At 40.4% G+C, this 25,748-nt stretch overlaps 1 protein-coding gene across 1 annotated transcript in view; it reads left to right on the forward strand.

Moving 5' to 3' along the window:
- The window catches only part of DYRK1A (dual specificity tyrosine phosphorylation regulated kinase 1A), a 118,939-nt gene extending 94,108 nt beyond the window's left edge, over positions 1–24,831 (forward strand). Inside the window, exons 4-12 of the mRNA XM_056559633.1 lie at positions 206–298; positions 1,417–1,605; positions 2,367–2,514; positions 6,118–6,404; positions 6,503–6,649; positions 8,045–8,185; positions 8,779–9,085; positions 18,187–18,311; positions 19,586–24,831. Coding sequence (XP_056415608.1) covers positions 206–298; positions 1,417–1,605; positions 2,367–2,514; positions 6,118–6,404; positions 6,503–6,649; positions 8,045–8,185; positions 8,779–9,085; positions 18,187–18,311; positions 19,586–20,206 — 2,058 coding nt within the window. The 3' untranslated portion in view covers positions 20,207–24,831. The remainder of the gene's footprint in view (positions 1–205; positions 299–1,416; positions 1,606–2,366; positions 2,515–6,117; positions 6,405–6,502; positions 6,650–8,044; positions 8,186–8,778; positions 9,086–18,186; positions 18,312–19,585) is intronic.
- Positions 24,832–25,748: the final 917 nt, after the last annotated feature.

Consider the following 25,748-nt stretch of genomic DNA (forward strand, 5'->3'; position numbering starts at 1 on the left):
AATATAAAGACATTAAGGGCAAAGCTTCCATTTGCCTTTTGATAGTCTGGTCTGGCAGATAGAATAATTTTCCCAGGGGGTTATACCAGATGATACTAGTTCTGTAGGAAATGGTGCATCCAGTACAGTTTTGCTTCTGTGTACAAAGCCTTTTCTTTTCTGTGTACACTTTTTAAGTAAAGTCTTTTCTTTTGTCTTTCTGCAGCGACGGATGCCCCAAAACTTTCGTGATCCAACTGCAGCGCCATTGAGGAAACTGTCAGTTGACTTGATCAAAACTTACAAACATATAAATGAGGTAAGACCCAACATGGCAACAACTGTGCAGTGAATGTCTTGGGAAGCGTTTTATTTTATTTATTTATTTATTTGGGGGGGGGGGGGGGGGGTCACTAGTTAGGATCTTAAAGCATTGCTGTAATTTGAAAAAACTTTTGACTTGTTGTCCAAACATGTCAAAACTGTAGTTTGCATCGTGACTCAGTCCTGAGATCCTCATCGATTGCGAGTTATAAGCCGGTAAAGTACATGCCCACGGGTGCTTTACTCCCCAGTTGTCAATCAAATCCCACTCTTTCACTTTAATAGTCTATGGAGTGAGAAAGTCCGATCAGGTGGCCGGCCGGGGAGTGAAGAGAGCCGGCAGGACTGAGACTTATTGCGAAATGAACTATTGACTTCTGGGCCACTTATCAAAAGTTTTTTTCAAATGACAATAACATTTTTAGGACACAGCAATTAGCTTTTTTACATTTTCATTGCTGCATGCTAAGCATTTTATCTAATTTTGGGATTTGAGTCTTGTAGATCAGCAGGTGGTGTGTATGATGAATGCCACATACAGAATAGCTCCAGAGCATGTGCATTGCTTTGTATTAAGGGGTTCAAGATGCACTGAATTAAAAAATTAGCAAAAATCTCAAATTTGCATGATATGCGCTCCATTCAAAGTGCATTCGAAAAAGAGCTTCTCATATGCACTATCCACTAGCTCCACTTACTCTTCATACTTGCTACAAATTGGCAGAATAACATTACTGCAATTTGTCATTCAGTACCCTAACTCATGGTTCTGCAGATTGGTGGGTCAAGTGGCTTTTGGCTGCATGGAATATTCTGAATGCTTACCTGAGAGCAAATGTGCAAGTCCCTGTAAATCCCAGTTCTTTTATAAACCAGCAAATTATTGTAAAGTTGTCATTCAGTCAGTGTCACAAATATCTCAACTTATGGGGATATTCAAGCAGTTCTAAAGTGTACCCCATTTTATTTGTATTTATTAGTATTTAAAGTTTAGAGCTATCTTTCATACTTCCCCCTGCATGTCTTTCATTTACACCGCAACTTTTGTGTTTCTTCTAGTTTCCTCCTTTTGCTTGAGTTTCACTTTTTTATTGCTTTGTGGTTTTCCTCAAGGTCTACTATGCAAAAAAGAAGCGGCGGCATCAACAAGGACAAGGCGATGACTCCAGTCACAAGAAGGAAAGAAAGGTTTACAATGATGGTTACGACGACGACAACTATGACTACATTGTGAAAAATGGCGAGAAGTGGATGGATCGCTATGAAATAGACTCTTTGATTGGAAAAGGTTCCTTTGGCCAGGTAAAGATTGGACTCAAGGGGGCAGATTTTTCAAACCTTGTCCACAGGAGCTGTTGCCCACATAAACCAGATTGATAAATCCCCCAAAGACTGTGCACATAGTACCTGTTTTCGTTTTGTGTATCAGTAAACTATACACGAGACAAACTGCAGAGTCGGCAGTGATTTTAGTACATTTATTGTATTATTTTTCTTGTATTGAGCCTCTAAGATCTTTTATGCCTTTATTTGCAACTGCACTTTTCTATGTTATTTTGACCCAACATGGTTCAGTTCTGATTGCATTTTATGATGCATTTGCTTTTTGCTACAGTAAAAGCTTCATGTTAAAAAGTGCAGAGTTTGACACATTTTATGTATTTGCTTTTTGTTTCTGCATAGTGCATTGCTGGGAATTGTGATGTTAAAGGGATTTTGTAGCTTCTGTAACTAAAGCTTATAGCAGAATTGTTTTGCACTTATTTTTTTATTTTCCTAATCATTTGTCAAGTTTAGAGCCTTAAGTTTGCATATGCTGCGGTATATCTCTTTATGCCTGTACAGCAGGATACATTATTGTGTATATATTAAGATTGTAGACTCCAAAACATGATGTGAACAGAGCCCAAGCCACGTAAAGCTACTTCAGCAATTAATTTTGCAGACCTGGCTAAAGAGAAATGGGAACAGTCTATACTTAAACTTGTGAAGGGACTGAATGTTAACTTCTAACAGCACACCGGTGCATTGCCACAGCCTCACAGTGTTCTCATCTGTTCTAGGTTGTGAAGGCATACGACCGCGTGGAGCAGGAGTGGGTGGCTATTAAAATCATTAAGAACAAGAAAGCTTTCCTAAATCAAGCCCAGATTGAAGTACGACTTCTCGAGCTGATGAACAAACATGACACTGAGATGAAATACTACATAGGTAAAGCTGCTTTCATGTATCATCCTTCTTTCTTCTGATCATCTGCTCCCATAGGCTGGAGTCTACAGGATATGGCTCCAGGGGGTTAATATGCATGCTATGCTGGTTGTTTGGCTGATTTGGCAGCTGCAGGTTATAACATCAAAGCAAATATTTGGAAATAGACACATTATATGCCATCCATGTTTTCACTTGCACTGTTAAAGACCTGTTTTCGTGCCTTCCGTCAGGTAAAATGTTTATGTAGCTGCCAGGAGCCTGGATGATGCACCCCTGCAAGATGGTTGTATACCTCAGTTTACTTTCTTAAACTTTTCATTGTCGTATACCTGTGTTTCCCCAACCATTGTGTCTCCAGTTGTTGTAGTACGGCAACTTCCATCATGCCAACGGCTGTCCAAGCATGCTGGGATTTGTAGTTTTGCAAAAGCTGCAGGCACGCTGGTTGGGAAACACTGTCTATACTGATAGTGTCTCATTTCAAAGGGTATTCTAACCATGGTCATCTATTTATCTGCAGCATTCATAATAAATGTTACATTAATGTGCAATCGGATTGCTTGGGCCTCAAAATTGCTAGCAAAAGGTACCTCCTTCCTCTATCCATACCCATCATTGTGTTCACTGTAGACAGGAAGTTATATGGCGCAGGAGCAAAGCATACTCGTCCCTACTTCATACATTCATACATCTTTGACAGATCAGGAATCTAAGGATTAGTGGGATTCCGGGTCAGACTTTTAAGGGAAAAATGTGTTAACTTTTCAGCACGTCTTGATTAGAGTACCTGTAATATCCCATGTTAAAAAATATAATATAATAATTTGTGTGTGTCTGGCACCTATATTTCTGTCACAAATACCTTCGTTTTGGTGCTCACTTGGTTTTTCACCAAGGGGGTGTGTCATTCACTCGGCATGACTCCTCTTCCTTTTTTCAGAGTCTTCTGTGCTGGGTCTGGTCTGTGCTGGGTCTCCCCAATCAGTGCAGGCTGCTCTGTAACCCCCTCCTCATTTTCATGCTGAAGTCTGATATGACAGAAGTGAGCACAGAGTAGTGCTAGTCCCACCCTAACTGCCTGTCCTTCAGCTGGGACAAAGATTATGCTTCAGCCTTTCAGTATTCTGATCTGGATTGTGCAGGGACCCCCAGTGTGTCTTTTTTTTTTTTTTTTTTTTTTAACAACCCCTTAAGGACACAGGACTCACAGGTACACCCTGATGTCCTGGTAAAATTCTGGTCCCTGCCGCCTGCTCAAAATCATTCAGTAGGCACCCCGTGGAAACCCCTGGGGGGTCCTGACCGGCGATTTCGGGTCTCCGGTTGCGTCCGAGACTGCTCCTATCACCCTTTACCAGCAGGAGTGAGGGTGCCACCTCACGATCATGTGATCACAGGTGCCACCTCATGATCATGTGATCAGTCGGTCGGAATGACCGACCAATCACTGTCCTGCTGTGTGCTGGTCACTGGTGATCAGGGCCTTACTTTGGCATAGATCAGCAGGGGTCCCCTCAGGCAGTGGCAGGAGCAGTGGAGGCCGCAGGATACAGCAGGAGGTGAGGCCTGTTTGCCTCCTGCTGTTGCTAATCAACAACTCCCAGCATGCACAGCTGGAGGCACAACTACAAATGCACCTCCAGCTGTTGCATAAGTATAACTCCCAGCATGCACAGACAGCCAAAGGGTATGCTGGGAGTTATAGTTATGCAACAGCTGGAGGCTTATTTTTTTTCTCTATGAAGTGTGCCCCCAGCTGTTGCATAACTACAACTCTCAACATGCATGGACAGCCAAAGGGCATGCTGGGAGTTGTAGTAATGTGCCTCCAGCTGTTGCATAACTACAACTGCCAGCATGCCCTTCAGCTTTCCGTGCATGTTGAGAGTTGTAGTTTTGCAACAGCTGTAGACACACTGGTTGCAAAACACTGAGTTTGTTACCTAATTCAGTGTTTCACAACCAGTGTGCCTCCAGCTTTTGCAAAACTACAACTCCCAGCATGCACTAACAGACCGAACATCCTTGGAGTTGTAGTTTTGCAACAGCTGGAGGCACACTGGTTGCGGAACACTGAGTTAAGTAACAAGCTCAGTGTTTTGCTGCCAGTGTGCCTCCAGCTCTTGCGTAACTACAGCTCTCAGCATGTATGGTCTGTCAGTGCATGCTGGGAGTTGTAGTTTTGCAACAGCTGGAGGTTTGCCCCTCGTATGGCACTGTTTCCAAAATGGAGCCTCCAACTGTTGCAAAACATCAACTCACAGTATTGCCGGACAGCCATTAACTGTCCAGGCACTGCAGGGAGTTTTGCAACAACTGGAGGCACCCTGTTTGGGGAAACACTGCTGTAGTGGTTTTGGTATCAGAGGCAAGTGCAATTCTTGCATCCGGGTCTGTCTCTATTGCAAATTCCTAATTTAGGCCTCAAATGCGCATGGCATGCCCTGTCGTATTTCAAGGCAACAGTTTAGGGCCACATATGGGGTTTTTCTGTACTCGGGAGAAATTGCGTTACAAATTTTGAGGGTCTTTTTCTCCTTTTACCCCTTATGAAAAGGTAAAGTTGGGGTCTACACCAGCAAAAAAAATGTACACTAACATGTTGGTGTTGCCCCATACGAATTTCTGTTAAAGTTGGATGTGAAAATTATTAAAAAAAAAAAATTTAAAAAAAATTTAACTAAAATTTTTCATTTTCACAAGGGAAAATAGCCCCCCAAAATTTGTAACCCCATTTCTTCTGAGTAAGAACACACACCATATGTGGATGTAAAGTGCTCTGCGGGCGCACTATAGGTCTCAGAAGAGGAGGAGTGCCATTGGGCTTTTAAAGAGAGAATGTGTCTGGAATTGAAGGCAATGTGTGTTTACAAAGCCCCCATGGTGCCAGAACAGTGGACCCTCCCACATATAACCCCATTTTGGAAACAAAACCCCTCACGGAATGTAACAAGGGGTGCAGAGAGCATTCACACCCCACAGGTATCTGACAGATTTTTTTTGAAACAGTGGTCTGTGAAAATGAAAAATGAAATTTATTTTGCACAGCCCACTGTTCCAAAGATCTGTCAAACGCCATTGGGGTGTAAATGCTCACTGCACCACTTATTAAATTCTGTTAGGGAGTAGTTTCATAAATGGGGTAACATGGGGGTATTTGTAAACGCACATGGCCCCCAACTTTAATTCCAAACAAATTCTCTCTCCAAAAGCTCAATGGCGCTCCTTCTCTTCTGAGCCTTGTTGTGCGCCCGCAGAGCACTTTACGTCCACATATGGGGTATTTCCCCTGAACCATTTCTTCTGAACCATGGGATAGGGGATGTGTCTGATCGGTGGCAATCTAACCTTTGGGATGCCCACCAATTATGAAAATAGGGTGCCAAACCTTACAGTGGTTTTCTGGTAATGCAGTTACTATGCTAGACATGACCTTTAGACAAATGTGTGATCTTGGTGGAGAACAACAGTCCCTTTTTGTAAATCGTTGACAACCCCTTTACTTCTGTACAGAACTAGAATCTTTAATGTTCATAATGTTGGATATTTATATTGCCTTTTGAGTTTTTCCTGACAATATATTTCCTTTCTGCCCTTTTTTAGTGCATTTAAAGCGTCATTTTATGTTCCGAAACCACCTCTGCCTCGTGTTCGAAATGCTTTCATACAACCTCTACGACTTACTACGTAACACCAACTTCCGAGGTGTTTCTTTGAACCTGACGCGAAAGTTTGCACAGCAGATGTGCACTGCACTACTATTCCTGGCTACTCCTGAACTTAGTATCATTCACTGTGACCTAAAGCCTGAAAATATCCTGCTCTGTAATCCCAAGCGAAGCGCCATTAAGATTGTTGATTTTGGAAGCTCGTGCCAGCTAGGGCAAAGGGTAAGTGCTTCTTAAAATATCTTAATGTTCTATTAAAGCATTAGACAAAGCTTTAATAATATCGGATGTCTTTTTTCCTTTTTTTTTCCTGCCCACAGATATACCAATATATTCAGTCTCGTTTTTACCGGTCTCCAGAGGTTTTACTGGGAATGCCTTATGACCTTGCGATTGACATGTGGTCCCTCGGTTGCATTTTAGTTGAAATGCATACCGGAGAGCCCCTCTTCAGTGGAGCCAACGAAGTAAGAGAAATTATATTATTATATGTATCCCTGTAGGTGAAAGCTTTGCTATCTAGTGAATTATTGTGCAACAACCATAAGAAACGCATTCAGCCCACAAAACTGACATGTAAGGAATTGGCACACCTTAACCCCCTAGACTGCATTTGCCATACCTGTATGCCTTTGCCATCTGGGACTTGCGACCAAGGGCGAATGTGTATGCCATGGAGCGTTTAACGACTATGAAGGGGCAAACGTGTACGCTCTGGAGCGTTTAGAGACTATGAAGTGGTGACTTTTTTTGAGGCGAGTGATGCCTACTCCCAGTAGTCGAGCACTCACCACTAATGATGGGCAGCGGCTATACTGCCAGTCATTAACTCTTTAGACGCCTTTGTCAAAGATCGCTGTGTCTAAAAGCATTAATTACAAGCGTCTTTTAGCTCAGCGTGCTCATCATACTCCCAGCCTGCTGCTGCCAGATGATCACTTCCATGATGCAAGGCTGGCAGAGCCAGGCTGTACCAATAGAGCACTGAGCACACTGTACTATGCATTGTGGTCCTAGAGCCTAGTTATGGCAAAAAGCAAGGAGGAAAAAAAAATTAGCTTTGTCTTTAATGGGGTTAAAAAGATTTTCTAGTGTGTTATGGTAAATAAAGCTTATTTTATTAATAATTTTATTTTATGGTCTTATTTTCCTCCCCATGTACAAGGATCTCTGCTTGCTGTTTATGAATGGAAGTGTTCTTGAGAACCCTCCTGCTATGGTTCTAATAACAAGATAGAGGTCTTTCTACCTGAGTGGAAAGTAACTAGTCAGAACAGAGTAATCAGACTTTGAATTTGAATATTTCTTCTTACTGACATCAAGAAAAATATAAATTAGGAAGTTTTATTGCTACAAGGATGAAGAATTATGTAGTCGCGAAAGTTTAAGGGTCTATGCCCTGTTACATGCTTCTAGCAGAAATTGTTGCATGGAAGGGGCAAGGTGTAGGAAGCCCTACTTGTTTCCATGTCAGTGATGCTGATTTGCCGAGAGCCTGTGAAAAGTGGGAGTGCAAGGAATTGCATCAGTGTCCTATTCAAGTGACCTCAAAAACAACACATTTTATGTCCAAGAATACATAGGAGTATACTATAATAATCTGTATACAATAAATTACCCAGATGGGCTAATACCGTAATTATCCATGACAAGGAATGATACAACATAACGTTTATTAATACTTTTTCTTATAAGTTTGGGTACAAGAAAAATAAGGGTATTAAGACTATGTATGCTATATAAAGGGGTACTCTGCCCCTAGACATGTTACCCCCTATCCTTTGTATATGGGATAACGTGTCTGCCTAGGCAGAACTGTCCTGTAACTTTGCGTTTTACCATAATTGCACTTCTCTCATTAGGTCGACCAGATGAATAAAATTGTGGAAGTCTTGGGAATACCACCTGCTCACATCCTCGACCAAGCACCAAAAGCCAGAAAGTTCTTTGAAAAGATGCCAGACGGCATTTGGAACTTAAAGAAGACCAAAGACGGAAAAAAGGTAAGCAGACCTGATCGCTAGTTCCCTTTTGGGGTCCCTTCAGACATGGCAGATTTGTGATGCTGAAAAGGGTTCTGTAAACGTTATTATATGTAGAAGACGTTTTCTGCGAGAAATAACTAGCTTGCAACAGATTACAAATCCACAGCATGTTCGTGCTGTCCGGGCATGCTGGGAGTTGAAGTTTTGCAACAACTGGAGGCACCCTTGTTGGAAAACTACAACTATAGATTATTATAAACTGCAGTGTGCTTTGTAACCCTAGTTATCAGGTCAGTACGTTCAGTTTGAAGTCACTAGTAGGAAAGCTGATAACTTTTTCCCTATTAAAAAAATAAAAAAGAATTAAATAAAGCAGCTTTCCTTCAACAACTACTAGATTCATTATTCTGTGTATTTTTCCATTGTTGCTACATGAATTCAATGACAACCTAGTAATAGAACTGCCCTGCTCTATGTATTTTTTCAAAGCGGCTTCACTACTTCGTAAAATCTGGATATCCAGTGATAGAGCTGATAATTTCAGAATTCTCTTGCTTGTTTTTGTTTCCTTAGTAACTAAAATCAGCATTGTTCTTGCATTTCCTTTATAGGAATACAAATCACCAGGATCCCGGAAACTTCATAATATCCTTGGAGTGGAAACTGGAGGACCAGGAGGTCGACGTGCAGGGGAATCGGGTCACACTGTAGCGGACTACTTGAAGTTTAAAGACCTAATTTTAAGGATGCTAGATTATGATCCTAAGACACGGATTCAACCATACTATGCTCTGCAACATAGTTTCTTTAAGAAGACTGCTGACGAAGGTACAAACACAAGTAATAGTGTATCTACAAGTCCAGCTATGGAACAGTCCCAATCGTCAGGAACCACCTCAAGCACATCATCTAGCTCAGGTAACCTGATGCTGCAACAACTGCTTTTTATTATTATTATTATTATTTCAGGTGTGTAACAGAAGTAGAAAGTTTATATCTTTGGCTAAAACAAAGATAGTAGCCCAGGTTTACTAAAGATATCAAATTTAGGTGAACAGATTGTCAGGCTAGTTAATAAATCTGTAGACTGTCTTGTCAAGGTATAGGTCAACTATTAGCTTACTTCATATCAGAATTGTGCACCAAAATGTTGCTGGGTATGGGTGCATTTAGGCCACACTTCCCTTCTCTTTTCCTTTAGTAAGTTAAAGGGATATTCTCATTTGGGCACAAAATAGGGGCTAAACTTGTGGATTGGTGGTGGTCCAACCACTGAGAACCCCGCTGATCTAGAATGGACTGTGTGTTTGCAAATGTTGTGTACTGATGCAGATTTGATGCAGTGATTTTTATTATGTGTAATTCGATATAAATAAGTAGCTAAACACAGCATCAAATCCACAGGCTATGCATTAAACTTACACTAAAATAGCAGCCCCAAAAGGCAAATGGAATCTACCCTATGGCATAAAATATAAATTTTCAGCGTTTAACTTATGTTATATTTTTAACATCTAAAAATGCGTACATTAACCTGTTGGGGACGAAGGGCATATGCATACGCCCTTGCGTCCTGGTACTTAAGGATGAAGGGCGTATCCATACGGCCATTCCAATTTCGGTCCCCGCCGGGCGGAGACCGTACCGGGGTGACTGCTGATATCTATCAGCAGGCACCCTGTGCAAATGCCCAGGGGGGTCATTAGACCCCCCCATGTCGGCGATCGGCGCAAATCGCAAGTGAATTCACACTTGCGATTTGCGCCGATTACGGGTCTATGGTGACCCGGAATAGAAGGGGATCGCGGTTGTCTAAGACAACTATGATCTCCCTGAAGCGATAGAAGTGAAGTGGCAGGGGTGCCACCCCTCCTATGCCTGCTATTGGTGGTCTAGACGCGACCACCAATAGCAGATCGGGGGCGGAGGGGTTTACTTTCGTTTTCCCCGTTCTGCCCACCCACAATAGGCGGGCAGGACGGGGACCGAACGCCGACGGTCCACTTACCCCTCCGGAGGCTGCGGGTGACTGAGATCGGCGCAGGCGGTAGAAGAAGACGGCTCCCTGGATCCTACGGAAGCTGGTGAGTTGCCTAGCAACATCTGGAGGGCTACAGTCTGAGAAGTCTGAAAATGTTTTCACTAAAATGCTGGTGTTATCCTAAATTTTTCATTTTCACAAGGGAAAATAGGAAAAAAGCCCCCCAAAATTTGTAACCCTCTGAGTAAGAACATACCCCATATGTGGATGTAAAGTGCTCGGCGGGCGCACTACAATGCTCAGAAGAGAAGGAGCGCCATTGGGATTTTGAAGAGAAAATGTGTCCGTAATTGAAGGCCACATGAGTTTACAAAGCCCCCATAGTGCCAGAACAATGGACCCCCCCCACATGTGACCCCATTTTGGAAACTACACCTGCTTGGTGTTAAGGCTCACTGGACCCCTTGTTATGTGCCTTGAGTGGGGTAGTTTCCAAAATGGTATGCCATGTGGGGTTTTCTGCTGTTCTGGCACCATAGGGGCTTCCTAAATGTGACATGCCCCCCAAAAACCATTTCAGCAAAATTCACTCTCCAAAATCCCATTGTTGCTCCTTCCCTTCTGAGCCCTCTACTGCGCCCGCCGAACACTTGTCATCCACCTATGAGGTATTTCCTTACTGGAGAGAAATTGGGTTACACATTTTTGGAGGCTTTTTCTCCTATTACCACTTGTAAAAATTCAAAAACTGGGTCTACAAGAACATGCGAGTGTAAAAAATGAAGATTTTGAATTTTCTCCTTCACTTTGCTGCTATTCCTGTGAAACACCTAAAGGGTTAACACACTTACTGAATGTCCTTTTGGATACTTTGAGGGGTGCAGTTTTTATAATTGGGTCATTTGTTGGGTTTTTCTAATAGGAAGACCCTTCAAATCCACTTCAAACCTGAACTGGTCCCTGAAAAATTCAGATTTTGAAAATTTTGTAAAAAATTAGAAAATTGCTGCTGAACTTTGAAGCCCTCTGGTGTCTTCTAAATGTAAAAACTCATCAACTTTATGATGCAAATATAAAGTAGACATATTGTATATGTGAATCAATATATAATTTATTTGGAATATCCATTTTCCTTACAAGCAGAGAGCTTCGAAGTTAGAAAAATGCAAAATTTTAAAATTTTTCATCAAATTTTGGAATTTTTCACCAAGAAATTATGCAAGTATCGACAAAAATTTACCACTACCATAAAGTAGAATATGTCACAAAAAAACATCTCTGAATCAAATTTATAAGCATAAGCATCCCAGAGTTATTAATGCTTAAAGTGACAGTGGTCAGATTTGCAAAAAATGCTCCCGTCCTTAGGGTTATAATGGGCTCCGTCCCCAAGGGGTTAAAACACATTAACTGCAAAGTCCAATGTGAACAGAGTCTTAAAATGAATTCACATGGCACAGGCCTGTGTCGAGAATTTCTACTGCTAAAAATCAATTTTGCGGTATATAAATGGGGTCACTTGTGGGGGGGGGTACTGTTCTGCCCTGAAAGCCAAATGGCGCTCCTCTCCTTCTGAGTCCTACCACGCAGCCAAGGAACCAAACATGGCCAAAGCGGGGGTATTTCCGAACATGGGACAAGCAGCTAAATAAAATATAGGGTGCATTTCTTTCAATATTAGAAGTGATGTACTAAAAATATGCCCCCCAAATGATGCATTTGTGAAAAATTGCAAATTTCGAATTTTCAACACTGACTTTGTAATAATTCCTGCCAATAAACTATGGTGTTAAAATACTCACTGTACCCCCTAGCGAATACCTTTAGGGGTCTAGTTTTTAAAATGGGGTCAATTGGGGGGTGTTCCTATGTTCTACTAGCTTTTAATTTCTGCAAACCTTGCATAGCACATAAAAAAAGATGTACTTTTCAAATTTTCAAAATTTCAAGTTAAATTGTTAGGCTTCTAACTAATTTAAAATGTTAATTAAAAACAAAAAAATGACGTCAAATTAAAGTAGACATCTGAAAGTAGAAGTTTCATAAACTATTTGGTCAGAAAGTATAAATATATGCAACCTATTAGTGTTAAAATAGCAAAAAAATCATAATTTTTTGTAAAAATGTCATGATTTTTTACATTGTAAAAAAAAAACTACAAATGATATCGGCTTACTTTTACTATGTACATGAAGGACAACTTGTGACAAAAAAACAATGTCAGAATTATCGTGATTGGCAAAACATTACCAGAGTTATTCTCTAATAAAGACAGACATCCCCGATTTGAAAAAACAGGCCTGGTCTTTCAGGGGCGTACAGGTTTATTTGTATTGGTCCTTAAGGAGTTAAAATCTGTCTCTAAAACAGCGGCATAAGGAGTGAAAATCCACAGCAGACTTTTGTTTTTATATGTAATATATAATCCACAATTAAATGTATATTTGCAGTTAAGGCTGCATTCACACCACGTTTTTGCAATACAGTTCCCGTATACGTTTTCAATGGGAAAACCGTACGGAACCGTATTAAAAACCGTATGCATTGACTCTCCATTGAAAACCGTATGCCAAACGATGTGTTGTGATGTCAGGTTGTGTCAATTTTGCATCCTGTACGGTTATGTCAGTATTTTTTTTCCCGTACCCAAAACCATAGTCTACCATGTTTTTTGGTCGGGGTGAAAAACTGTATTAAACCATATACGTTTTTTTAAAACATTGGAGTCAATGGGAACCGCACTGTGCATACGGTCCCATTTGGTTTTCACCATACGTTTTTTTTTTTACTTTGCACAGTTTTTATTTTCTTGGAATTTCAATCAAACAAGTGAAACTTTATTCAAAATGGAGTGAAAAGTTAAAAAGTATACTTTTTTTTTTCTTAAAAAACTGATGCAACCGGATATCATTTTTCAATCCGCATACAGTTTTTAACTGTGTACTGGTTGAAATTTTTACACACGTTTTGATACAGTTTAGTCATATTTTGAGGAATCCGTTTTTCATCAAAAACTGATACGGGGACTGTATTGCAAAAACCTGGTGTGAATGCACCCTAAGCCATGGGCATGAGCAGTGGAAAGAGACAGCCGTTTCTTGACGCGCACACTGCTTCAAGTCCTTCTGTTCCTTATACCATTCCTTCTTTTTAAAGGGGTACTCCAATGTCCAGCGTTCGGAACATTTCCCCTCCCATGGACTTGCATTGAGGGGGTGTGGTATGTCACGAGGAGGTGTGGCCGACCCCCGCAGCGCGCACACAGGGTTTGGAACTAAATTTTCCGAACGCTGCCCAGTGGAGTACCCCTTTAAATACATTTTATTATACATACATAGACATAGAATAGAATCGAAAATGTACTAAAAACAACTTCTAACTATTATCAGGGGAATGAGTAGTGCACTCCTATAAATATTAGTATTTGCTATGGTTATTATTACCAAATTACAATGTTTCTAAGACTGGAAACAAAAACATGTATCAAATTTTCACAACATAGAGCACAAAGGTTGCTCGATCACTCAGACTGTGGTCCTAGCTCCCGTGTTCTTGGGATCAGCTGGGTCTTCTTGAGAAATAGCAGTTTTCTTTGATCGCCTCCTACTACTGAAGTCTGTACACATTGCAGGGCTATGAATTGTAAGCATTGTGAATTACCATCATGTCTCTCCTGGACATGTTGTATAAGTCTAGGTTGGCCCTTCCCTGTACGAACGGAATAAAGGGATTTACTGGGATTTTTTATAATGGGTGTTTTGTTTTCAATACATAAAAATGCTCCAGATATACAGATCACAGCATATGCCAGATACTTTGCTTTGCATATTATGAGCTTTAGAGCATTGGAGAACCAAAGCAGACAGATCCTCTGGGGAGGATCCCGCCAGAATACCCTGACGGAGTCGTGAGCACCACACCTATAGGGCCTTTGACACCCATGCAGAGGCGAAAGTGGGAAGCAGAGAAGAGCCTGCTGCTTCAGAGGCAAACTTCGCTAAAGACTCCACCACCTTGTCCGTTGGATACTTGAAGGCAGCCGCGTCTGCTAGCGGCAGTGTAGTAGCCTTAGAGAGGCGGGAAACTGGTGGATCCACAGAGAACTGGTGGATCCACCAAGGTCCTTGGTGAATAGGTAACACGCTTGAACCTTCTTCATTCCCGGGAACCTCTTGTCCGGATGTCTCCATGCAGATTCCAGAAGGGTGTAAAATTCAGCGTGAGAGCTGAACATTTGAGGTGCTGGTTTAGCACGATGAAAGGATACTTCAGGAGTCACATCCGGAGATCCTGGGTCCTCTAAGTGAAAGGTGTCTCTTATGGCCGCAACCAATGAGATCACAGTTTCAACTGTATCAGAGCGGTCCTCTGAGTCAGATGCCGAGTCGGAAGCCTCATCTGCCAGTTCACCAGTAGAATGCGAATGAGTGGAGGCAGAGCGGCGACTCCGGGGACGTCCTCTGGAGGAGCGACATTTGTGACCAGATGACACGGGGGGGGGGGGGGGGGCGGGACCCATGAGGGGAGCACCCACGTGACGTCTACTTGAAGACTCAATGGAAGAGTCAGAAGAAGCACCCCTAGTACGCTTGTGAGAGCGTGAAGCATGTGGAGAAGAGGAGCGGGACCCTTTAGAGGGCAGCTCTCTTCAAGGCAGACACCACGTCACGGGAGACTTGAGTCACGTCTGTGTCTCCATGGCAGCTGCTGTGAGGAGAACTCCGCTCTAGTGTAGATACAGAGGGAGAAAAAAAACAGCCAATAGCCAGAGAGGGGCGTGCCAGGGGTAGGGGCACTGCTGATTGACCCCTGCCACCTACAATCGCGCGCACAGCGCTGATTGGAGGACAATTTGCGCCTCCAGTAAGCTCCGGCCCTGTGGGCGGAGCTAAAGCCCCCCGGGCCGCCGAAGAAACACAGTAATGGCGCCCGCTCCTTGCCCCGAGCGCACATGTCGTCCGCATATGCGCTCGCGGAGAAGTGAGCGGGCGAGACTCATATTCCCCGGCAGCAGTCTGCTGCAGAAAGTGAAAGTAAGTCGGCGCTTTGTAAGCCCGCACAGTATAAACGCTGCGGTTGTCAGCCACATAAGTACAAGCCCAACATACACAACTTAAGTGAATGTGAATAACTGAGCCCCTTCATCCAAAAAATGCCACTGCTCGCCTCAGAAATAAAGATAAAGCCCCTTGTCCAGGCCAACTCCATTAGACCCTGAAAGGTGTGCCAAAAACTGAGGGTCTCCAGAGGTTGCAAGTCAGCACCTAAAGGAGGAAGGAGGAAAATATACTCACCTCAGTCAGAAGAACTTACCTAATGGAGTCTTCTGTGAGGTCTTCAGTCAGCTTTCTGTCACCTGCATCACACCGAGCTACCATGTGCGAGCGAGGTGAGCAGGGAATAGGGGGACCCGGACCCATGAGGTACAACCCTAGGCGCTGACCGTTGGCGAGAGGGGGTTAACAGCACATATACGCAATGTCTGTGCCCCCTCAATCACAATGGGGAAACAGTGAGCCACGGTTCCTGAGTCCCCACCTGAAAACATGAAAGAAAAAGGAATAAAAAACAAACACATCCCTAACTAGGAAAATAATAAAACATAAGACCTGGTCTGGAGAGAACTCCAGACCATGTCCACCTCCTTCAGACACGAAGCTAAAACTGATTAGCTCAGGGCCTGGAGGCGGGTGTATCCTGCTGGGAGAAGCCAACTTTTTTAGTTGCCATAGTGTCAAACCTCCTAGTGACAGCAGCATACACCCATGGTCTGTGTCCCCCAATGGAGCCGATAGAGAAAAATTCATAAGCGGTGCTGACGTCCGTGCCAGTTAACCTGCAGAAGCCCCGCCCGTGCCAGTTACAGCAAGATATACACATAGAATGAAACTACAATTGCGGGTGAATGGCCGGGCGGATCCGGGTAAGGTAGGAGAAAATATCTGACAGTTTTCCTTTTTAAAGCTGTTGCAAAACAACTCCCAGCATGCCCGGTCAGTAGTTTGGCAACAGCTGAAGGCACACTTGTTTGAAAACAGAGTTAAGGCAAAGCACATTACTTAACAGAATTTTTTTCTTGTAACTTTCATATTTCAGTTGTGTTGATATCAGTCTGTGCAATTTGGTGAAATAGATGCTCATGTCCTATTTACAAGTCTGTGTCGCTCTGAGGAAACCAGTTACATTGAATATGTCGGCTGCCCACAGCAAGGGTCACATCAAGAAATAACTAGTTATACTGAATTTTTTACCCCACGATAATATATTGATCCACTCACTTCCTGAGTGTTCAATCTCGTCTCTCTGTACTGTTGTGACTGCAGCAAATCCCAGCAATGACCAGGACTGATCTAGGCCTTTGTGAGAAGCAATATCCTTATATCCTTCTTCACATAGCGGACATTTTTTTTTTTTTTTTTTAAAAGGTATGACCTGTTTCAACAAAGAAAATACTGTAGGTATTAGGGTTCATTCACACAAGTGGATTTACTGTAGAATTTCTGCTGAAGATCATCCACAGGAAAACTTGCAGACAATTTAGCTGATGCGTGTCCGTGTAGTTCTAGAGCAGGTTGGTCACGGTTGCACCTGCTGCACATGGAATGTCTGTCCAGAATTTCTCTGGGGAAATATTCCGTTGTGTAGAAGGGTCTTTTAAGGTATTTTCACATGTGTGTATTATGCAGCGTTTTTTATTCTTGTAAATCAATGTACCCAAAGCCAGAAATATTTAATTTATAAAGGTTTGATGTGCTCCTAAATCTGCATGGAAGATAGTCTCCAGCCCTTACCCGTCCCTCTCCTGGACAGAGTCAATCTGTTATAAAAAGCTATTGGGGGAGATTTATCGAAACCTGTCCAGAGGAAAAGTTGTCTATAGCAACCAATCAGATCGCTTCTCACATTTTGCAGAGGCCTTGTTAAAAAATGAAAGAAGCGATCTGATTGGTTGCTATGGACAACTTTTCCTTTGCACAGGTTTTGATAAATCTCCTCATTGACACCTTCTGGTGGACCCCGTTCACTTGTATTGGAGATTGTTCCAATTGGGAGTTAACAGTATTTTTGTCTAGAACAATAGTACTGCGGCCTGCTCTTATTCTTCCTGTCCAAAATACCCTAAGGGTCTGTTCCCACATAGAGTATCTGTTGCATATTTTCTGCAGCTGATTCTGCTACTCATTGACCTTAATTGGGTAGAAAAATACGCAGCAGCAAAATTGGTCACAAAATATACAGACCAACAATCAGGCTGGGACTAACAGCTACAATATGGATTAAAAAATGCATCTGTGTCACACTAGTGTAAACCCAGTCTTTAGATACGCTGCGGCTTGATCATTCTATTTAACACCAAGCCCAGAAATATGCCACTGTATTTTGTAGGTTGACATATGTAATCCATTGGCCCCTATGCAAAAAAAAAAAATCGTATGACTATCTGTTGCAGCAGTTGTGTAGAAAAGTGCAACCTGCACTTCTCTGTACAGCATAGTAAATAAATTATAAAATAAAGAATATATAGTAATTAAATAATAAATAGTAAAATAAATAGTAATAAAATATATACTGAGTGACATCAACCTGACCAATGCCAAAAATAATTTTGACGACTCTGGTCTCTGGACCCAGTCAGACCCAAGCAGCCCTGAATGTAAATATAGAGAAACACTTGAAAAACTATTGGACTGGGTTTGTAATTTTTGTTAATGATGCATTATTTATCTCATGTCCTATGTGTTGGTGCATATTATTTATTTTCCAGAATTAATTTTGGAACGCTGTGATCACATAACTTCTGCTTTGAAGTCAGTGGGATTTTTGTGCCATGAGTTGGCACGAGGCTTGGTCCCGTCAGATTTCTGCTTATTGACGGGCAGGGTAGTGTACTCCATTGTGCAGTTCTGATCTGAAAGGGGGAAAAAAATGATGATTCTAATGATCTTTAAGCTCTTTATGCAGATGACGGAGGAGATGGTGTAAACGAGTTCCTTACATTCCCTTAGACTGATCCAGAATATTTCCTTTTGGTTACCAGGTGGCTCTTCTGGGACAAGTAACAGTGGAAGAGCGAGGTCTGATCCGACTCATCAGCACAGACATAGCGGAGGGCATTTTACTGCTGCTGTACAAGCTATGGATTGTGAGACACACAGTCCTCAGGTGAGTGCTCACCACGCGCCGACCAAGCCTAAGATGTACATGTTGTTAAGTTAAATACAGTAAAATATTATAAATCAGCGTTCCCCTAACCTGTGGCTCTCCAGCTGTCGCAAAACTGCAACTCCCATAATGCCCTACAGCTCCCAGCATGCCCAGCAAACTGCTGTCTGGACAGGCTGGGAGTTATATTTTTGCAACAGCTGGTTGGGAAACACTGGTCTAGAACAATTGTAGTAGTAGCAGAGAATTTGGATCTATACAATTCTGTTCTTCACATATTACAGTTTTTCCCAACCAGGCTGCTGCCAGCTGTTGCAAAACTACAACTCCCAGCATGCCCGGACAGCCAAAGGCTGTCCGGGCATGCTTGGAGTTGTAGTTTTGCAACAGCTGGCAGCACCCTGGTTGGGAAACACTGACCTAGTATAAGCAGTTAGTTAGGAAGCAAGCAAGGAACTTGCAGATTGACTATATTTAAACACTAGATGGCAACATAACGCTTCTTCCACTTTCTGCATCTACCAGTATTGTACCCAACACACTTGGTGGTCACACTTGGATGAATAATTTATTTGAACAGTCATGTCTAACAAACTCTGCTCCTAGAACAACAGGGGGTATGCGCTGGCACTGATACAGACAGGTAGTACGAATTGTTTTAACCTCTGTTGATGCTTAGCTATTCAGTTGATACTTTGTTGAAGTAACAATAAAGTATGAACATAGGAGGAAACTTATCATTCCCTGCGCCAGTGCAGATAGATAGATAAATATCCACACAAAATTTGTAGTTGGCAGCACAACCCAAAAATGCAGGTGGTGGGGAGTGGGTGCCAGCGGAGAGGGCCCGGTCACAGCCCTTCCAGACAATGCATACATAGAAAATGATTGAGATGCATGATTGAGATGCTTGAGAAAGCCGGTGAGAGACCGGTGAAACGTTGTATCACTGTTTTTGCATGGGACAATAAATCACTTTTGAATTGTTCCTGGAGTGCTGCTGATTTTCTGTGTATAGCTAGATAGGTATATAGATTTATTTATTTTCAAAATGGCAGTTTTCAAAAGCAAATATAAAATGTGCAATTTTTCACTGGTGTACAGAATGATACATTTTCCCCATAATCTTGTACTCAACTTCAATTTAGTCTATAATTATCTGTAACCTTCATAAAAGTCCAAATCCTATTCCCCCAATATTACTTTCAGGCGGTATGCAAAGATTTGGCTACAGAGAATTACAATGTAACCACTGTACCCTTTTGCTTTTTCAGGTTCGACAACCGTTTCCTCCACCGGTGGGTTGGACTGTCACTGAAGCCCCCACACAAGTTACCATTGAAACCCACCCAGTCCAAGAAACCACATTTCATGTCCCCCCTTCACAGCAAAATGTACCACATCATCATGGGAATAGTGCCCATCACCACCACCATCATCACCACCCCCACCACCATCATGGACAGCAATCTTTGGGTAGCCGGACGAGGTCCAGGATCTACAACTCTCCTTCGAATAGCTCCTCCACCCAAGATTCTATGGATGTTGGGCACAGCCACCACTCCATGACATCTTTGTCTTCCTCAACTACTTCTTCCTCAACATCTTCCTCGTCTACTGGCAACCAAGGCAATCAGGCCTACCAAAATCGCCCCATGGCTGCTAATACCTTGGACTTTGGACAGAATGGAACTATGGATGTTAATTTAACAGTCTATTCCAATCCTCGCCAAGAGACTGGCATTGCTAGCCATCCGACGTACCAATATTCTGCGAATACAGGCCCTGCCCACTATGTAAATGAGGGACATCTGACAATGAGGCAAGGAATTGATAGAGAAGAGTCTCCCATGACAGGAGTTTGTGTTCAGCAAAGTCCTGTGGCTAGCTCGTGACTAAATTCAATTTAGGTTTGTTTTTTGTGTGGTTTATTTTTATTTTTTTCTCCTTTCATTTTATTTACTTTTTAGTGGTGTAAATTTTTTTTTGTTTTTGCGTCTTTTTTTTTTTTTTTTGTTTTTCCATAAAAAAAAACAAAAGAGAAAAAAAAACAAAGTGCAAAAGCTGCTTTAATCAGAAGGAGATAAACACACTTAACCGCTACAACAGGGAAAAGCTGACTATTTTTTTAAACTTGAAATGATTGCAAAGGGACAATGAAGCTGAAACAATTTTTATTTTTTTAAGAGCTGTGTCCAAATCCACCTTATTGGAAAAGCTCCGAGGTTACCGCCTCTCCTTTTGCTCCCTATACCCCCCTCCTCCCATTTAACTCTGTACACATTGCAATTATTTTATAAAAAAAAAAAAAAAAATTATATATGTATTTGTACATACATATATGTATTTGTATATTTTAACCATAGTAAGTTATACTGAACATAGTCAGTTGCCAACATGATTTAAAAATAAATAAATTAAAAAAAGCGTTATAAAACTAATGTATCCCCCCAACCCACACAACCCCTTCTTTACATGTCCAACAAAAAGATGGTCGCAGACAGATGCAGTACTGTAAGGAAGGACCTTCTGCAAAATCCATAGGGACGGTTAAATTGTTGCGCTGAACAGTCTACATGCAAACTGGCGGTTATGAGCGTCTCCTAGTGCGAATCTGGAAACAGAAAGCAGCCATTTTACATGGGAATACATGGGTCGTGTGATTAGAAGTCCAGTCAGCTAAAAAACAAAAAAGTCAACCTGTCTTGTTATGTTTTTTTAAGGTGCACTGAAAAGCAATCAGCCGGTCGGTCATGGGGAGGTCTAAGTGTTGGTATAACCTTTGGCCTTATGGAATTGGACTCTAAGTTTTAAGAGCCTGCCATTTCAGATGCAATCACTCTCGGACATGTTTTTGCAGACAGTCCTTAATGCTGAAACACAGAATGGGGTAATTCAAGAGGCCTTTCTTTAAAAAAAAAATAAAAAAAAAAATATATAAAAATAAAAAATAGACTTTTGTGACCCACTAATTGAAGAGGGTTTTTTGTTTTATTTTTTTATATATATTTTTTTTTCCTCTAAGGTCACTTTGCGTGTGTCATAAAGCTGACTTCCTCAATGGTCAAAGGATCAGATAACTAGTGGTTTGCATTCGATGGAAATAGCTACACGTGTCGTTTCCTGCCTTTTTTTTTCTCTCTCTCTCTCTCTCTCTCTCTCTCTCTCTCTCTCTCTCTCTCTCTCTCTCTCTCTCCATTTTATTTAAATTGGGGTTTCCTTTGTTTTGTTTAACGACTTGCTTTTTTTTTTTTTCTTTTTTAAGCACGTGGTATCTCCACCATTACTTCTGCACAAAGATGTCTTCTGTTCATCTTAAATGTTTTTAAAAAACAAAATGACAAAAAAGAAATGCAGAATTTTATGTGACTGCTTATTTTTTGCCTCACAATTATGCTGTGAATTTTACAAAAAATGTTTTTTTTTTTTTTGTTTTTTTTTTTTTTTTGATAATTTATTGTTACCAAAGCTGTTTTTATAGCACATAGATGTCTGTAACCAATAATGTAGCAGTATCGCACTTTGACACAAGGCGTACATTAGAGCATTTTTTTTCCCTTCAGTTTGACTATTCTGGCTGTATTATAGCTTCAACAAAACTGGAACTGTTGTCAAAACCGATTAGCGAAATTTCTGCAGTAATTTCTGTACCGAACATTGAATGAACCTTGTCTTAGTGTCTCACGCAATCATCCGAAATATTCAGGCTGTCAGAGGTATAAAGCGATTATTCATGAGTATTAAAAGTTTTCTATCATTTTTAAAGGTTTTAAGGGAATTGCTTGGCTTCCAATTTTTTTTTTTTTTTTTATAAAAAAAAAAAAAACTAAAAAAAATTAAAGAATGTTACATATAGACCCGAGTTGCTTTTAGCCCGAGATTTGGGTTCATGTGAATTGAGTTTTTTATATTTTTATTGTTTATTTTAAAGTGTAATACAGTTTTATACAATATACTTTTACATCTGTGTTTGTGCATAACCCCAGGATAGGATCCAGCACATAAAATGTTATACAAAGGTGGTGGACAAGGAGGGCCTTCTGTGTGTTAACACAATGGGGCAAGTATTTCTGGGCATATCTAGGTTACAAGGAATATTTGAGTTGTGTGTGAACACTTTGGCTGCCCAGTAATATTGGTATCTTTTCTTCAGGATACAGCACATGATGACTACGCTACATTTGATGCGATAAAAATAGTTTTTTCAGTAGGCTGCCATATCCTTCACATGGTCAGCAGATCTGGCCAGAATCATGCATAGCTAGATTTGAGGGTTTTGGTAATCCTCTCAAAAGTATGTTCACCACCACCATATTGTTTTTTATTTTTATTCTCTCACTTTTGTCATTGGGTGTCACAGACGCCTTAGGCTATGTTCACACAGAAGAATGTCCGGGTGAAATTCCGCATGAATATTCCGCATGGACATTCTGCGGCAACATTGATTTTAATGGGATTCTGCTGCGTTGTTCACACGGCAGATTTTGCCAGATGTTTCTAGCGCAGAAATTCTTATTTCGATGCACACAGAACGAATAGACATGTCTAATCTTTCTGCGGATACAGCAAGGAAATGCATTGGCATCTATAAAACGGCACATTTCCGTGCCGTCCTAGTGCCCACAGGTTAGTCAAATGTGCGGAATGTCCGCACCAGTTTTTTGTGCCAACATTCCTCAATTTTTTTGCCTGTGTGAACATAGCCTTAATCTCAGCTGTGCTTTCCAATGATCTTGACGAGTATTTTACTTTAAGGACTAGTGTGTTTAAAAAATATAAAGCTGCAAAAATGCTGTGTGAACATACCTCAAGGCAGCTGGATTTGGTGACTAATTGAAAGTTCTTAATGGGTCATTCGGTCATACTATTTGTTACATCTTTCATTTCTTTAAATTGTTTCACTGTACTTAACTCCAAACACACACACTCAGGCAACAGGATACCAGTTTAAAGGGGTATTCCGACCATACATATTATCCCCTATTCTTTGGATGGATAAGAGGTCTATGACTGAAATACCCCTTTAAATCTCCGTACAACGTCTTGGCCCAAGACTAAAGCGATCAGACTTGCTGGAAGTCCCTTTTGGGCTAAGTTGTCGGGGGACTTAAACGGGTGTCCTGCAGCCAGACTAATGTCACAGTTACGCTTTTAAACAAAAAGGTTAAAAGTGTAGTTTTTTTCAGTTTATTTTATTCAATGACTTTGGGTTACTAGCCTTATGATTGGATTTTATATTACCTGTTTTTTAATGTTCTATCAAAGGCCTTGATTCAGTTCAGAAAAATCTTTGACTTTTCTAAAGTCTGCTCTTCCATTACATCAGGGCGGCACCGGTCTCTACAAAAAATCTTTAGATTTTTTTTATTTATTTTTTGGTTCCAGGTATTCAAAAGATTGATCTCTTAAAATGCTAAAAATTTGAGATTTTTGGCTATCCATGTAATATAATCTCTGCATGGCTACATTTTACAGTATATTTAATTTTTTTTGTTTTACTTTATAGTTTTTTTTTTTAAAACAGTTAAAAATACAATTTAAAGTAAATGTAAAAAATATAAATTTAAATATAAATTAAAGTAAAACATTTACTTTATAATTTCCTACATCTTTTAACTTTTTTTAAGTTTTACTTTTGTTTTAAAATATATTATATTTGGTAACACAAAGTATAAAAATATAATTTAAGCGAAAAAGTAGGAAACCAAGTAATAGGAAATTCAGTTAAATATTTTTACCTTTTATTTTTTACTTTTTTGTTTTACATTATAGTAAAACAGTATAAAAATGAAAGTAAAAGGTAGGAAAAATAAAATATAAAGTAAAACAAAGGGAAGGGGAAATGGTAGGATTAAGAAAATATTTTTACTATTGATATGACTCTTTAGACAGTAACTCCTGATCCCATATCTTAGAAAAAAGTTGTTTCGAGTAAAGCCTAACATGCATTTAAAGGGGGAAGAGGATCAGATTTTCTACTTTGGTTATTTTATACTATAATGGCTATAGCTATATTAAATTATTTATTTAAAAAAAAAAAAGCCTTCTGCAGTGTACAAAAACATTTCCTAAATTTGACGCAAAGATCAATCTTTTCCATACAGTCTCCAATGGATCTTGAGGTTGTTACTCTGAATTTACCCATGTGATGGCCACTAATATTTCCTCATATGGTATATATATTGAAAAGTCTGTACCCTATGACAACTCTTCCATTTATTTTATTTTTTCCCCCTAAATGTCACACAAAATAGAACCACCAGCTTCATCATAGTACAGTCCAGTTTTGTCTGCTTTTCTACACAGTTTGGTTACAGGACGTCTGTGCATTGTAAAGAAACAGCATGGGAAAAATAAAAAACATTTAAAAAAAAAAAAAGGTACCTATACCTGTGTTCAGATTGTACGATCTAGTCCGGACTTGCTGTGTATATTGTAACGTTAAATGACAAAAAAGAAAGAAAACGCCCTTTGTATTATAGTCATGCAGTCTTATGTATGATAAACAGTTGAATAATTTCTGCTCAGACTCTTTACTTTTTGCTTTTCTTTTTTTTTTTTTTCCTTTTAATTTATGAAAAATACAGAATTTGAAATTTGCAGTTTTCTATGCATTTAATTTTTTTCTGCAAGATTTTGTAGAGTGTATGTGTAGTGACACTATCATGCGACATGTCAAAGGGGCATGATTTTTTATTTTTTTTACTTTCTGAATTATGTACATATAATTTTTTCCACTTCCGGTGAAGATGTATTGGGACTAAAACAATTATTTAATTTTATTTTTAATTTTTTTTTTTTTTTTCCGGGAGTTGTCTTGTTCACCTACATTTCAAGGGACTCGCTCTGTCACTTAGATGACTCACAAATGCCTTTAACTTAAGTTGCTCAGTGAAGGCCTTGATAGGTTTTGACGGTTTCAGTGCCGTTTAGTAGGAATGGTCCGATCTTAGCTATAGAGGGCAGGGGGGGACGCTGGCTCAGTTTGCCTTTTTTTTTTTTTTGGCCTTACGGAAAGTCGACTTAGCATTAGTTTCACAAAAGTAGGTTTTTAGCAACGTGCCCTTTTTTTGTTTGAAAAAAAAATAAAAATCCTGAAATATATTTATACAAAGTAACAATATATACAGCGTATATTTTGCTCATCAGAAATGAGACCTAAAGTAAAAGAATATATTTCTTAGTTCACATATATATATAAATATATAAAATGTATATTGAATGCCAAAGCCAGCTTTACTTCAATGTTACTGTATGAATTGATTATTTGCTATTGTTACAATTCACACTGAGCACTCGGATGTGTCTAGGGCACTTCTGATTTTCTGGCATGTTAGGATCCCTCATTACAAGAACCTGCCTTTTTATTTTATTTTATTTTTTATATATATATATATATAGTTTTCCCATATACTCCGACCATAGAAAAGCTGAGTA

Source organism: Hyla sarda, chromosome 2, assembly GCF_029499605.1.
Source record: "Hyla sarda isolate aHylSar1 chromosome 2, aHylSar1.hap1, whole genome shotgun sequence".
Lineage (NCBI taxonomy): Eukaryota > Metazoa > Chordata > Amphibia > Anura > Hylidae > Hyla > Hyla sarda.